Genomic DNA, 14,386 nt, shown 5'->3' with positions numbered 1-14,386 from the left:
GAACAGATGATGGAGGACAGAACGACAGTGATCATGATGACTATATTAACGTGGACCCTGGGCATAGACTGCAGCGAAGGGTTAAATTGCCCAGCCTGACAATACAATAGCTCAATTTACTGTGTGCCTGTGATCATCCTCTGCAATCTTCCCGAGTCTGTTCATCAAAAACGCATAGGGAGAGCTAGAAAACAAGTCATTATAATACACAACCATAGGGGGTGAATACGGATTTCTTTCTATAAATAGGCTGGCCGCGAATCATAGGTGAATCATTTGAGGATTAGTGTGAACACATCAGGAACAGAACTAACATTACTGCACCAACAAATGTGACAGAGACCTTACATATACTATACCACTCTATGGTAGATTCCCACTCACTTTATATGGAGAGAAAGATGCACATGGCTACAACACTGTATATAGACATATGACATTTTAAATGTCTATTCTTTTGGAACTTGTGTGAGTAATATTTAGTGTTAACTTTTTTTCATTTGACTTTTGTTTATCCATTTCACTTGCTTTAGCAATGTAAACATATTTACCATGCCAATAAAGTAATAAAGACCCGTGAATTGAATTGAGAGAGACGGAGAGAGACAGGGAGAGAGCAAGCAACTTTGAAAGAGTATACATTGAAAGATGGAGGAGAAACAACAAGTGAGATGGATGGAGTGAGTGAAAGACTGAGAAGACAGTGACGGAGAGAAACAAAAAAAGAAAAGAGAGGAGGGAGACAGACAGGCTGGGACACAGACAGAGCTGTTCAGTCTGTGGGTGTGAGAGATGACCCAATCAGTAGGGTCCTTGGCCACTTAAGTGCTTTAGCAATCAAATCACTGGCTCTGCTTTAAAACAAATACACTATGGTTTCAGTCTCAGCCTGCCATCAGTAAAACTATTCATGCTGTTGTTTACAACACTACTAAGGGAGGATGATGGAACAAATTATTATTTTTGTTGTAAATGTTACTTTAGAATGGCGTAAGAGACAAAGGACCTAATGGCAGATGAGACAGACAGCACACACACACACACACACACACACGTCAATGCACGAGCACACACATACTCTTTAGTAATGAGAACTGCCACTGGTCTCACTCAATAACAGCACAGGCTTGGGGCTTTCAAGCATGAAAGAACGATTGAGGTGGTCTGTCAGAATCATTGGTCATGATACAGAGTGTGTGCTGACACACCCAATGCTGTCTGCTAAATGGACCCACACACATAAGACACACAGGGATTGTCAACTGTCTGTTGAATCCCACCATCGGTAATCACAGGCCGCCTGTGTGATCGTTTTACAATACATTAAATCAAATCTTAATGGTCACATACACGTGTTTAGCAGATGTTATTGTGAGTGTAGCGAAATGCTTATGCTTCTAGATCTGACAGTGCAGAAGTATCTCACAGGTTATATGTAAGAATTCCACAACAAAACCTAAAACACACAATCTAGTAAAGGAATGTGATGAGAATATATACAGTTGAAGTCGGAAGTTTACATACACTTAGGTTGTAGTCATTTAATAAAACTTGTTTTTCAACCACTACACAAATTTATTGTTAACAAATTATAGTTTTGGCAAGTCGGTTAGGACATCTACTTTGTGCATGACAAAAGCCATTTTTCCAACAATTGTTTACAGACAGATCATTTCACTTATAATTCACTGTATCACAAGTCTAGTGGGTCAGAAGTTTACATACACTAAGTTGACTGTGCCTTTAAACAGCTCGAAAAAGAAAATTATGTCATGGCTTTAGAAGCTTTTGATAGGCTAATTGACATCATTTGAGTAAATTGGAGGTGTACCTGTGGATGTATTTCAAGGCATACCTTCAAACTCAGTGCCTCTCTGCTTGACATCATGGGAAAATCAAAAGAAATCAGCCAAGACATCAGAAAATTGTAGACCTCCACAAGTCTGGTTCAATTTCCAAATGCCTGAAAGTACCACGTTCATCTGTACAAACAAAAGTACTCAAGTATAAACACCATGGGACCACGCAGCAGTCATACCGCTCAGGAAGGAGACCCGTTCTGTCTCCTAGAGATGAACGTACTTTGACAAAAAGTGCAAATCAATCCCAGAACAGCAACGGACATTGTGAAGATGCTGGAGGAAACCAGTACAAAAGTATCTATATCCACAGTAAAACCAGTCATATATCGACATAACCTGAAAGGCCGCTCAGCAAGGAAGAAGCCACTGCTCCAAAACCGCCATAAAAAAGCCAGACTACCGTTTGCAACTGCACATGGGGACAAAGATTGTACTTTTTGGAGAAATGTCCTCTGGTCTGATGAAACAAAAATAGAACTGTTTGGCCATTATGACCATCGTTATGTTAAGAGGAAAAAGGGGAGGCTTGCAAGCTGCAGAACACCATCCCAACCGTGAAGCACAGGGGTGCCAGCATCATGTTGTGGGGGTGCTTTGCTGCAGGAGGGACTGGTGCACTTCACAAAACAGATGGCATCATGAGAAAGGAAAATTAAGTGGATATACTGAAGCCACAACTCAAGACATCAGTCAGGAAGTTAAAGCTTGGTCGCAAATGGGTCTTCCAAATGGACAATGACCCCAAGCAAACTTCCAAAGTTGTGGCAAAATGGCTTAAGGATAACAGAGTCAAGGTATTGGAGTGGCCATCACAAAGCCCTGACCTCAATCCCATAACAAAATGTGTGGGCAGATCTGAAAAAGAGAGTGCGAGCAAGGAGGCCTACAAACTTGACTCAGTTACACCAGTTCTGTCAGAAGGAATGGGCCAAAATTCACCCATCTTATTGTGGGAAGCTTGTGGAAGGCTACCCAAAACGTTTGACCCAAGTTAAAACAATTTAAAGGCAATGCTACCAAATATTAATTGAGTGTATGTACATTTCTGACCAGCTGGGAATGTGATGAAAGAAATAATTCTGACATTTCGCATTCTCAAAATGGTGGTGATCCTAACTGACCTAAGACAGGAAATGTTTATCAAGATTAAATGTCAGGAATTGTGAAAAACTGAGTTTAAATGAAGTTGGCTAAGGTGTATGTAAACATCCGACTTCAAATGTAAGTATAAAATATATGGATGAGCAGTGTCAGAGCGGCTAAGAATAGATAGTGAAGGATACAGTATATACAGTGGGGCAAAAAAGTATTTAGTCAGCCACCAATTGTGCAAGTTCTCCCACTTAAAACAATGAGGCCTGTAATTTTCATCATAGGTACACTTCAACTATGACAGACAAAATGAGAAGAAAAAAAATCCAGAAAATCACATTGTAGGATTTTTAATGAATTTATTTGCCCCACTGTACATATAAGATGAGTAATGTGAGATATGTAAACATTCTAAGTGGCAGTATTAAAGTGACTAGTGTTCCATTTATTAACGTGCCCAATGATATCAAATCTGTATGTAGGCTGCCGCCTCTCTGTGCTAGTGGTGGCTGTTGAACAGTATGATGGCCTTGAGATTGAAGCTGTTTTTCAAATCTCTCTGTCCCAGCTCTGCTGCACCTGTACTGACCTCACCTTCTGGATGGAAGCAGGGTGAACAGGTAGTGGCTCGGGGGTTATTGTCCTTGATGATCCATTAATACAGATTAGGTTTCCCCTGTCTGTGATTAATACCCCCTTTAATCTAACTGAGTGACAGCCTCCCTGTCACACAGCAATTAATTTCACTTGCCAGGCCCTTTCTTTACCCTGCGTCTCCTCTGACTGAGATAATCACACAGATGTTCCGTTCCTATGGACCCCTAGGGTTGGGTGTGTGTGTTGTCAGACTGAACCAGCACCTAAAACTAGGCCTAAATACAAGACCATTTGGTGCCTGTGTATGTGAGACCAGGCTTAATACATGCTTAACATTAGGAATAGGCCATATGAGTCACACATGCATTGTTCTAAAATTGATTAAATAAAATAAAACCTATTATTAATCTACACACAACACCCCATATTGACAAAGCGAACAGGCTTTTCCAAATGTATTAAAAATACAAAAATGAAATATTACATTGACATAAGTATTCAGACCTTTTGCTCTGAGATTCGAAATTGAGCTCAGCTGCATGCTGTTTCCATTGATCATCCTTGAGATGTTTCTACAACTTAATTGGAGTCCACCTGTGGTAAATTCAATTGATTGGACATGAGTTGGAAAGGCACACAACTGTCTAGATAAGGTCCCACAGTTGACATTGCATATCAGAGCACAAACCAAGCCACAAGGTCGAAGGAATTGTCCGTAGAGAGAGTGCCGAGACAGGATTGTGTTGAGGCACAGATCTGGGGAAGGGTACCAAAACATTTCTGCAGCATTGAAGGTCCCAAAGAACACAGCAGCCTCCATCAGTCTTAAATGGAAGAAGTTTGGAACACCAAGACTCTTTGGCCACCCAGCCAAACTGAGCAGTCGGGGAGAAGGGCCTTGGTCAGGGAGGTGACCAAGAATCCGGTGGTCACTCTGACAGAGCTCCAGAGTTCCTCTGTGGAAATGGGAGAAAGAACCTTCCAGAAGGCCAACCATCTCTGCAGCACTCCACCAATCAGGCCTTTATGGTAGAGTGGCCAGACGAGAAGCCACTCCTCAGTAAAAGGCACATGACAGGCTGCTTGGAGTTTGCCAAAAGGTACCTAAAGACTCTGACCATGAAAAAACAAGATTCTCTGGTCTGATGAAACCAAGTTTGAACTCTTTGGCCTGAATGCCAGTGTCACGTCTGGAGGAAACCTGGCACCATTCCTACGGTGAAGCATGGTGGTGGCAGCATCATGCTGTGGAGATGTTTTTTGGCATCAGGGACTGGGAGACTCGTCAGGATCAAGGGAAAGATGAACGGAGAAAAGTACAGAGAGATCATCAATGAAAACCTGCTCCAGAGTGGACCTCAGACTGGGGCGAAGGTTCACCTTCCAACAGGAAGCACACAGCCAAGACAATGCAGGTGTGGCTTTGGGACACGTCTCTGAATATCCTTGAGTGGCCTAGCCAGAGCCCGGACTTGAACCCAATCTCTGGAGACCAGATAATTGCTGTGCAGTGACCCTCCCCATCCAACCTGACAGAGCAAGAGAGGATCTGCAGAGAAGAATGGGAGGAACTCCCCAAATACAGGTGTGCCAAGCTTGTAGCGTCATACCCAAGAAGAATCGAGGCTGTAATCGCCGCCAAAGGTGCTTCAACAAAGTACTGAGTAAAGCGTCTGAAAACTTAAAAAGAAATATACAAAATATTTTAAACCACCCCCCTCCAATTGTGTGTAGATTGATGAGACAAGGCTGTCATGTAACAAAATGTAGAAAAAGTCAAGGGGTCTATATACTTTCCATTATGGGCTAAGCCATGGTGAGAAATACGACTGTGGTTTACTGTATCCATTTTGTTCCTACGCCCTTCCTGGAAGCTCCCTCGCCCCCCCTCCCTCCCACGGCTTGTCTGACCTCCAGCAAAAAGGCAAAGTGTGCATGTGTATTTGATTGAGCGATGTCTTTCCTAGTCCGCCCGCTGCCCTCCCAGCGAGCAGAGCCATATTACCAGAGAGAGGAAGATAGAGAGAAAGAGAGGCAGAGAGCGAAAGAGAGAAACCAGTAATGACATTCAGAGCCTGAGGTGGGTGAGGTGATTGAGCTTGCTGACCTGCTGCTCATCAGAGGACGGGGCCCTCTCTACGTCATTTAACATATCAGGTGCATGAATAGAGAAGCAAACTGAAGTGAAGAGAAAATTCAGCAGCTCTTGGAGGACAGTGGAAGTTGTTAAAAATGCAGTAGCCTTCGGAACGTGTTGGTTTTAACAAGCATTTTTATCAACTTCCACTGTCCTCAGAGTTTCTGGACTGCTTCCCTACTGAGACAGCAAGCCAGAACACAGACAGGCTGACTAGTACTGGCCATTCACACGTCAGTCTTTGTTCCCTCTATATTTATCATTCAGGTCCACAAACTACAGTATGACACTTCAGTTTACTAACTTTTATAATAGAAAACAACATACACTGAGTATACAAAACATTAGGAACACCTGCTCTGTCCATGCCACTCACCAGGTGAAAGCTATCATCCCTTATTGATTTCACCTGTTAAATCCACTTCAATCAGTGTAGATGAAGGGGACAGGTTAAAGAAGGATTTTTAAGTTTGAGACATGGATTGTGTATTTGTGCCATTCAGAGGGTGAATCGGCAAGACAATATATTTAAGTGCCATGGAACTGAGTATGGCAGGAGGTGCCAGGTGTACTGGTTTGAGTGTGTCAAGAACTGCAATGTTGCTGGGTTTTTCATGCTCAACAGTGTACCGAGAGTATCTAGAATGGTCCACCACCCAAAGAACATCCAGCCAACTTGACAACTGTCGGAAGCATTGGAGTCAACATGAGCCAGCAACCTAGAGCTCATGCCCTGACAAATTAAGGCTGTTCTGAGGGAAAAAGAGGGTGCAAATCAATATTAGGAAGGTGTTCCTAAAGTTTTGTACACTCATACCCTGACAACAACACTCGCGTCACGTGCGCGCGTTGAAAAACACATTTAGAAATCTATATTATTCAATTATTGCACCCACACTGCTTGCACGCGCCAACGAGCTTCTGCTTTGACAAGGGCTAAAGTAGAAGTCAGTTCTATTTGTGATGCAGATCGCTCTGCAAGTCCTGCCTCTCCCATTGGTTTATAGAAGCAGGTACCCACGTGCAATCTCCTCATTGGTTATACCCACGTGGGTGACTGAAAGACGAACGAGGTCAGTGGCAGTAATGCACCGAATTTATGAAAGTTGCCAATCGCAATATAAAGACAAGAGAAGAAAAGGCCTGGAAGGAGGAGAGATGACTAGAAATGATTCGATTGACTGTTTTATGTCTGGATTAATTGTCTGAGTAGAGGACCTTGTGCATTTCAGGCGATAAATAACAACTCAATGTTTATATCCCAGGACAAATTAGCTAGCAACAGCAAGCTAGCCAAATAGGACAAATTAGCTATCAAGTGCAAACTAGCTAGCTAAAATGCTAAACATGTTTAATGCTTTTCGACCTTTTTCGACCCAAATTAATGTAATTGGTTCAGAGTTTGTTTTGATATTTTAACCTGAGTGTCGTGATCGCATTTGGTGTGGGGGTGACAAAATTAATTTATGCACGATGGTGCACGCTCGCAGCCAGTTTTGGTTCCGTGTCAGTGTATGCCATTTACATGTTTTTATTGAAAGTGACATCCAGTAGTGGTTTTATACATCATTTTTGGGTATTGAACAGCTCCAGGATTGACTAAACCCACAACTCAGACATTGCAAGTAGCATGCTCTACGAACTGAGCCACATAGGACAATTGAGGGGTAAGCCTGGCCTGCTGAGGAGTGACGGACTCCATCCTAGCTGGAGGGGTGCTATCATCTTATCTACCAACGTAGACAGGGCTCTAACTCCTCTAGCTCCACAATGAAATAGGGTGCAGGCCAGGCAGCAGGCTGTTAGCCAGCCTACCAGCTTAGTCTGCCACTAGCACAGTCAGTGTAGGCAGCTCAGCTATCCCCATTGAGACTGTGTCTGTGCCTCGACCTAGGTTGGGCAAAACTAAACATGGAGGTGTTCGCCTTAGCAATCTCACTAGGATAAAGACCTCCTCCATTCCTGCCATTATTGAAAGAGATCGTGATACCTCACATCTGAAAATAGGGCTACTTAATGTTAGATCCCTCACTTCAAAGGCAGTTATAGTCAATGAACTAATCACTGATCATAATCTTGATGTGATTGGCCTGACTGAAACATGGCTTAAGCCTGATGAATTTACTGTGTTAAATGAGGCATCACCTCCTGGTTACACTAGTGACCATATCTCCCCCGTGCATCCCACAAAAGCGGAGGTGTTGTTAACATTTATGATAGCAAATTTAAATTTACAAAAAAAAGAAGAAGATGTTTTAGTCTTTTGAGCTTTGAGTCAGGATATCTATGCAGCCTACTCAATCACTTTTTATAGCTACTGTTTACAGGCCTCCTGGGCCATATACAGCGTTCCACACTGAGTTCCCTGAATTCCTATCGGAACTTGTAGTCATAGCAGATAATATTCAAATTTTTGGTGATTTCAATATTCACATGGAAAAGTCCACAGACCCACTCCAAAAGGCTTTCGGAGCCATCATCGACTCAGTGGGTTTTGTCCAACATGTCTCTCGACCTACTCACTGACACAGTCATACTCTGGACCTAGTTTTGTCCCATAGTATAAATGGTGTGGATCTTAATGTTTTTCCTCATAATCCTGGACTATCAGACCACCATTTTATTACGTTTGCAATCGCAACAAATAATCTGCTCAGACCCCAACCAAGGAGCATCAAAAGTCATGCTATAAATTCTCAGACAACACAAAGATTTCTTGATGCCCTTCCAGACTCCCTCTGCCTACCCAAGGACATCAGAGGACAAAAATCAGTTAACCACCTAACTGAGGAACTCAATTTAACCTTGCGCAATACCCTAGATGCAGTTGCACCCCTAAAAACTAAAAACATTTGTCATAAGAAACTAGCTCCCTGGTACACAGAAAATACCCAAGCTCTAAAGCAAGCTTCCAGAAAATTGGAACGGAAATGGAGCCACACCAAACTGTAAGTCTTCCGACTAGCTTGGAAAGACAGCACCGTGCAGTATCGAAGAGCCATCACTGCTGCTCGATCATCCTATTTTTCAAACTTAATTGAGGAAAATAAGAACAATCCAAAATGTATTTTTGATACTATAGCAAAGCTAACTAAAAAGCAGCATTCCCCAAGAGAGGATGGCTTTCATTTCGGCAGTAATAAATTCATTAACTTCTTTGAGGAGAAGATCACGTTCATTAGAAAGCAAATTACAGACTCCTCTTTAAATCTGCGTATTCCTCCAAAGCTCAGTTGTTCTGAGTCTACATAACTCTGCCAGGACCTAGGATCAAGAGAGACACTCAAGTGTTTTAGTACTATATCTCTTGACACAATGATGAAAATAATCATGGCCTCTAAACCTTCAAGCTGCATACTGGACTCTATTCCAACTAAACTACTGAAAGAGCTGCTTCCTGTGCTTGGCCCTCCTATGTTGAACATAATAAAAGGCTCTCTAACAACCGGATGTGTACCAAACTCACTAAAAGGGGCAGTAATAAAGCCTCTCTTGAAGAAGCCAAACCTTGACCCAGAAAATATTTTACAAACTCAGCCTATATCGAATCCTCAATTCCTCTCCAAAATATTTCAAAAATCTGTTGCGCTGCAACTCACTGTCTTCCTGAAGACAAACAATTTATTCGAAATGCTTCAGTCTGGTTTTAGACCCTACCATAGCAGTGAGATTGCACTTGTGAAGGTGGTAAATGACCTTTTAATGGCGTCAGACCAAGGCTCTGCATCCGTCCTCGTGCTTCTAGACCTTAGTGCTGCTTTTGATACCATCGATCACCACATTCTTTTGGAGAGATCGGAAACCCAAATTGGTCTACACGGACAAGTTCTGGCCGGGTTCCGATCTTATCTTTCGGAAAGATATCAGTTTGTCTCTGTGAATGGTTTGTCCTCTGACAAATCAACTGTACATTTCGGTGTTCCTCAAGGTTCCGTTTTAGGACCACTATTGTTTTCACTATATATTTTATATGGGGATGTCATTCGAAAACATAATGTTAACTTTCACTGCTATGCGGATGACACACAGCTGTACATTTCAATGAAACATGGTGAAGCCCCAAAATTGCCCTCGCTAGAAGCCTGTGTTTCAGACATAAGGAAGTGGATGGCTGCAAACTTTCTACTTTTAAACTCGGACAAAACAGAGATGCTTGTTCTAGGTCCCAAGAAACAAAGAGATCTTCTGTTGAATCTGACAATTAATCTTGATGGTTGTACAGTCGTCTCAAAAAAACAGAAGGACCTCGGCGTTACTCTGGACCCTGATCTCTCTTTTGACGAACATATCAAGAATGTTTCAAGGACAGCTTTTTTCCATCTACGTAACATTGCAAAAATCAGAAACGTTGTCCAAAAATGATGCAGAAAAATTAATCCATGCTTTTGTTACTTATAGGTTAAACTACTGCAATGCTCTACTTTCTGGCTACCCGGATAAAGCACTAAATAAACCTCAGTTAGTGCTAAATACGGCTGCTAGAATCCTGACTAGAACCAAAAAATTTGATCATATTACTCCAGTGCTAGCCTCCCTACACTGGCTTCCTGTTAAAGCAAGGGCTGAAGGTTTTACTGCTAACCTACAAAGCATTACACGGGCTTGCTTCTACACATCTTTCCGATTTGGTCCTGCCGTACATACCTACATGTACGCGACGGTCACAAGATGCAGGCCTCCTAATTGTCCTTAGAATTTCTAAGCAAACAGCTGGATGCAGGGCTTTCTCCTATAGAGCTCCATTTTTATGGAATGGGCTGCCTACCCATGTGAGAGACGCAAACTCGGTCTCAACCTTTAAGTCTTTACTGAAGACTCATCTCTTCAGTGGGTCATATGATTGAATGTAGTCTGGCCCAGGAGTGTGAAGATGAACGGAAAGGCTTTGGAGCAAAAACCGCTCTTGCCGTCTCTGCCTGGCGGGTTCCCCTCTCTCCACTGGGATTCTCTGCCTCTAACCCTATTACAGGGGCTGAGTCACTGGCGCTATTCCATGCCGTCCCTGTGAGGGGTGCGTCAATTGAGTGGGTTGAGTCACTGACGTGATCTTCCTGTCTGGGTTGGTGCTCCCCCCTGGGTTGTGCCGTGGCGGAGAACTTTGTGGGCTATACTCGGCCTTGTCTCAGGATGGTAAGTTGGTGGTTGAATATATCCCTCTAGTGGTGTGGGGGCTGTGCTTTGGCAAAGTGGGTGGGGTTATATCCTTCCTGTTTGGCCCTGTCCGGGGGTACAATTGGATGGGGCCACAGTGTCTCCTGACCCCTCCTGTCTCAGCCTTCAGTATTTATGCTGCAGTAGTTTGTGTCGGGGGGCTAGAGTCAGTTTATTATATCTGGAGTACTTCTCCTGTCTTATCCGGTGTCCTGTGTGAATTTAAATATGCTCTCTTTCTTTCTCTCTCAGAGGACCTGAGCCCTAGGACCATGCCTCAGGACTACCTGGCAAGATTACTCCTTGCTGTCCCCAGTCCACCTGGCCGTGCTGCTGCTCCAGTTTCAACTGTTCTGCCTGCGGCTATGGAACCCTGACCTGTTCACCGGACGTGCCACCTGTCCCAGACCTGCTGTTTTCAACTCTCTAGAAACAGTAGGAGTGGTAGAGATACTCTTAATTATTGGCTATGAAAAGCCAACTGACATTTACTCCTGAGGTGCTGACTTGCTGCACCCTCGACAACTACTGTGATTATTATTATTTGACCATGCTGGTCATTTATGAACATTTGAACATCTTGACCATCTTCTGTTATAATCTCCACCCGGCACAGCCAGAAGAGGACTGGCCACCCCACATAGCCTGGTTCCTCTCTAGGTTTCTTCCTAGGTTTTGGCCATTCTAGGGAGTTTTTCCTAACCACCGTGCTTCTACACCTGCATTGCTAGCTGTTTGGGGTTTTAGGCTGGGTTTCTGTACAGCACTTTGAGATATCAGCTGATGTAAGAAGGGCTACATAAATACATTTTATTTGATATTCCAAAAAAGCTTTTAGGTAAAGTAAAATAAGACGTTCCTTGATATGTAAAGTTCAGCCACATTGAGACATTAAATAGCTAGCTACCTTGTTTAGCCTCCAGCTCCTCCAGGGTGAGAGTGGGTCTCTTCTCCTCGGGGGCGGGGGATGCAGGAACCTCTCTGACCACCATCACCTCCAGACCCTCCTCCCCCAGCAACTTGTCCAGGTCATCGTCCGAGTCATCGTCCAGCCGCACACGGTTCTTCTCCAGCGGTAGCATGTCGTTTTCTTTGGCTTTGATGGCAAAGCAGATCGGCGCAAAGGATGCTAGGAAGGAAGGCAGAGGCGAAAGAGAGAGGAGGAGGCATTTGATTAAAGCGAGCTGTCGTTTGAGATGAAAATGTGTTCGCGGTAACAGTCACTCCTTTTACCATATACCATTAACCTTCCCCAGGCAGACAGAGTGAGTATCTCCAGCTGGGGGTTTAATGTCCTTACCATGGGCCAGACATGAGCCTCAGCCAGCCAGAATGCTTTATGAACAGCCTGTACTCCTTTAATCATAACTGCCATTTACTAGCTGATAGCTCCAAATTACGCCACACACACAACCAACCAGCCAACCTCACACGCACGCTTGCCACCCCCACGAGCAGACACAAACTGTGCCTCCATGTGTATGTAGCGTGTGTGTGTGTGTGTATAAGCATTGCAGATACACTGCCGATGTTGCAGGTTTTCCTACTTACAAAGCATGTAGAGGTCTGTAATTTTTTATCACAGGTTCACTTCAACTGTGAGAGACGGAATCTAAAAATCCAGAAAATCACATTGTATGATTTTTAAGTAATTACTTTGCATTTTATTGCATGACATAAGTATTTCATACATCAGAAAAGCAGAACTTAAAATTTGGTACAGAAACCGTTGTTTGCAATTACAGAGATCATACGTTTCCTGTAGTTCTTGATCAGGTTTGCACACACTGCAGCAGGGATTTTGGCCCACTCCTACATACAGACCTTCTCCAGATCCTTCAGGTTTCGGGGCTGTCGCTGGGCAATACGGACTTTCAGCTCCCTCCAAAGAGTATCTATTGGGTTCAGGTCTGGAGACTGGCTAGGCCACTCCAGGACCTTGAGATGCTTCTTACAGAGCCACTCCTTAGTTGCCCTGGCTGTGTGTTACGGGCCGTTGTCATGCTGGAAGACCCAGCCACGAACCATCTTCAATGCTCTTACTGAGGGAAGTAGGTTGTTGGCCAAGATCTCGCGATATATGGCCCCATCCAAACTCTCCTCAATACGGTGCAGTCATCCTGTCCCCTTTGCATCCCCAAACAATGATGTTTCCACCACCATGCTTCACGTTTGGGATGGTGCTCTTGGGGTTGTATTCATCCTTCTTCCTCCAAACACGGCGAGTGGAGTTTAGACCAAAAAGCTCTATATTTGTCTCATCAGACCACATGACCTTCTCCCATTCCTCTTCTGATCATTCAGACGGTCATTGGCAAACTTCAGATGGGCCTGGACAAGGGCTGGCTTGAGCAGGGGGACCTTGCGTGCGCTGCAGGATTTTAATCCATGACGGCATAGTGTGTTACTAATGGTTGTCTTTGAGACTGTGGTCCCAGCTCTCTTCAGGTCATTGACCAGGTCCTGCCATGTAGTTCTGGGCTGATCACTCACCTTCCTCATGATCATTGATGCCCCACGAGGTGAGATCTTGCATGGAGCCCCAGGGTGATTGACCATCATCTTGAACTTCTTCCATTTTCGAATAATTGCGCCAACAGTTGTTGCCTTCTCACCAAGCTGCTTGCCTATTGTCCTGTAGCCGAACACCGGGCTTGTGCAGTTCTACAATTTTATCCCTGTTGTCCTTACACAGCTCTCTGATCTTGGCCATTGTGGAGAGGTTGGAGTCTGTTTGATTGAGTGTGTGGACAGGTGTCTTTTATACAGGTAACGAGTTCAAACAGGTGCAGTTTATACAGGTAATGAGTGGAGAACAGGAGGGCTTCTTAAATAAAAACTAACAGGTCTATGAGAGCCGGAATTCTTACTGGTTGGTGATTAAATACTTATGTCATGCAATAAAATGCAAATGAATTACTTAAAATCATACAATGTGATTGTCTGTCTCTCACAGTTGAAGTGTACCCATTATAAAAATTACAGACCTCTACATACTTTGTAAGTAGGAAAACCTGCAAAATCAGCAGTGTATGAAATACTTGTTCTCCCCACTGTATGTGTGTGTGTTGCGGGTGCGTGTATGCGCACTTGTGCAGCTGTGTCCACATCTGGGTCATCACGCCTTACCTTTTATTAGCTTGCCCTCCATCAATTTGTCAGAGGGACAGTTACCCACGCTGCCACCATCAGTCTCCCCCACTCCTGGGCCCACGCTGTCTGACGGAGAGCCACACTACAGGATGGAGGAACAGACAGACAGAGAGAGACAGAGCGAGAGAGGAGAACAAAGAGAGAGAGAGAGAGAGAGAGAGAGAGAGAGAGAGAGAGAGAGAGGTTCAGATTTCTTTCCTCAGGGCCTGGGGGTGAGACTGGGAGGCAGCTTAAGAGCCCCATCCTCTTTAACAATAGAACATTCTGCAGCCCCCCCCCAACCAAGGAAGGCCTACAGGAGCACCTAGATCTTCTGCAAAGATTCTGTCAGACCTGCGCCCTGACAGTAATTTTTTATCTTCAACTTTATTTAACCAGGTAGGCTAGTTGAGAA

At 43.9% G+C, this 14,386-nt stretch overlaps 1 protein-coding gene across 6 annotated transcripts in view; it reads right to left on the bottom strand.

Annotated features, from left to right (window-relative positions):
- Positions 1 to 14,386, bottom strand: part of LOC135518022 (splicing factor, suppressor of white-apricot homolog) — a 149,143-nt gene that overhangs the window by 74,047 nt on the left and 60,710 nt on the right. For all 6 annotated transcript variants that reach the window (XR_010452104.1, XM_064942843.1, XM_064942841.1 and 3 more), the window contains exons 11-12: positions 13,969 to 14,074; positions 11,747 to 11,968 (exon numbers count right to left, since the gene is read on the bottom strand). Coding sequence is in view for 5 of the 6 variants with exons in the window: in XM_064942843.1 (XP_064798915.1) it covers positions 11,747 to 11,968; positions 13,969 to 14,074 (328 nt within the window). In the remaining variant the exon portion in view is untranslated. The remainder of the gene's footprint in view (positions 1 to 11,746; positions 11,969 to 13,968; positions 14,075 to 14,386) is intronic.

This window comes from Oncorhynchus masou, chromosome 28 (genome assembly GCF_036934945.1).
Source record: "Oncorhynchus masou masou isolate Uvic2021 chromosome 28, UVic_Omas_1.1, whole genome shotgun sequence".
NCBI classification, from domain to species: Eukaryota; Metazoa; Chordata; class Actinopteri; order Salmoniformes; family Salmonidae; genus Oncorhynchus; species Oncorhynchus masou.
This window is presented reverse-complemented; position numbering and strand designations above follow the sequence as displayed.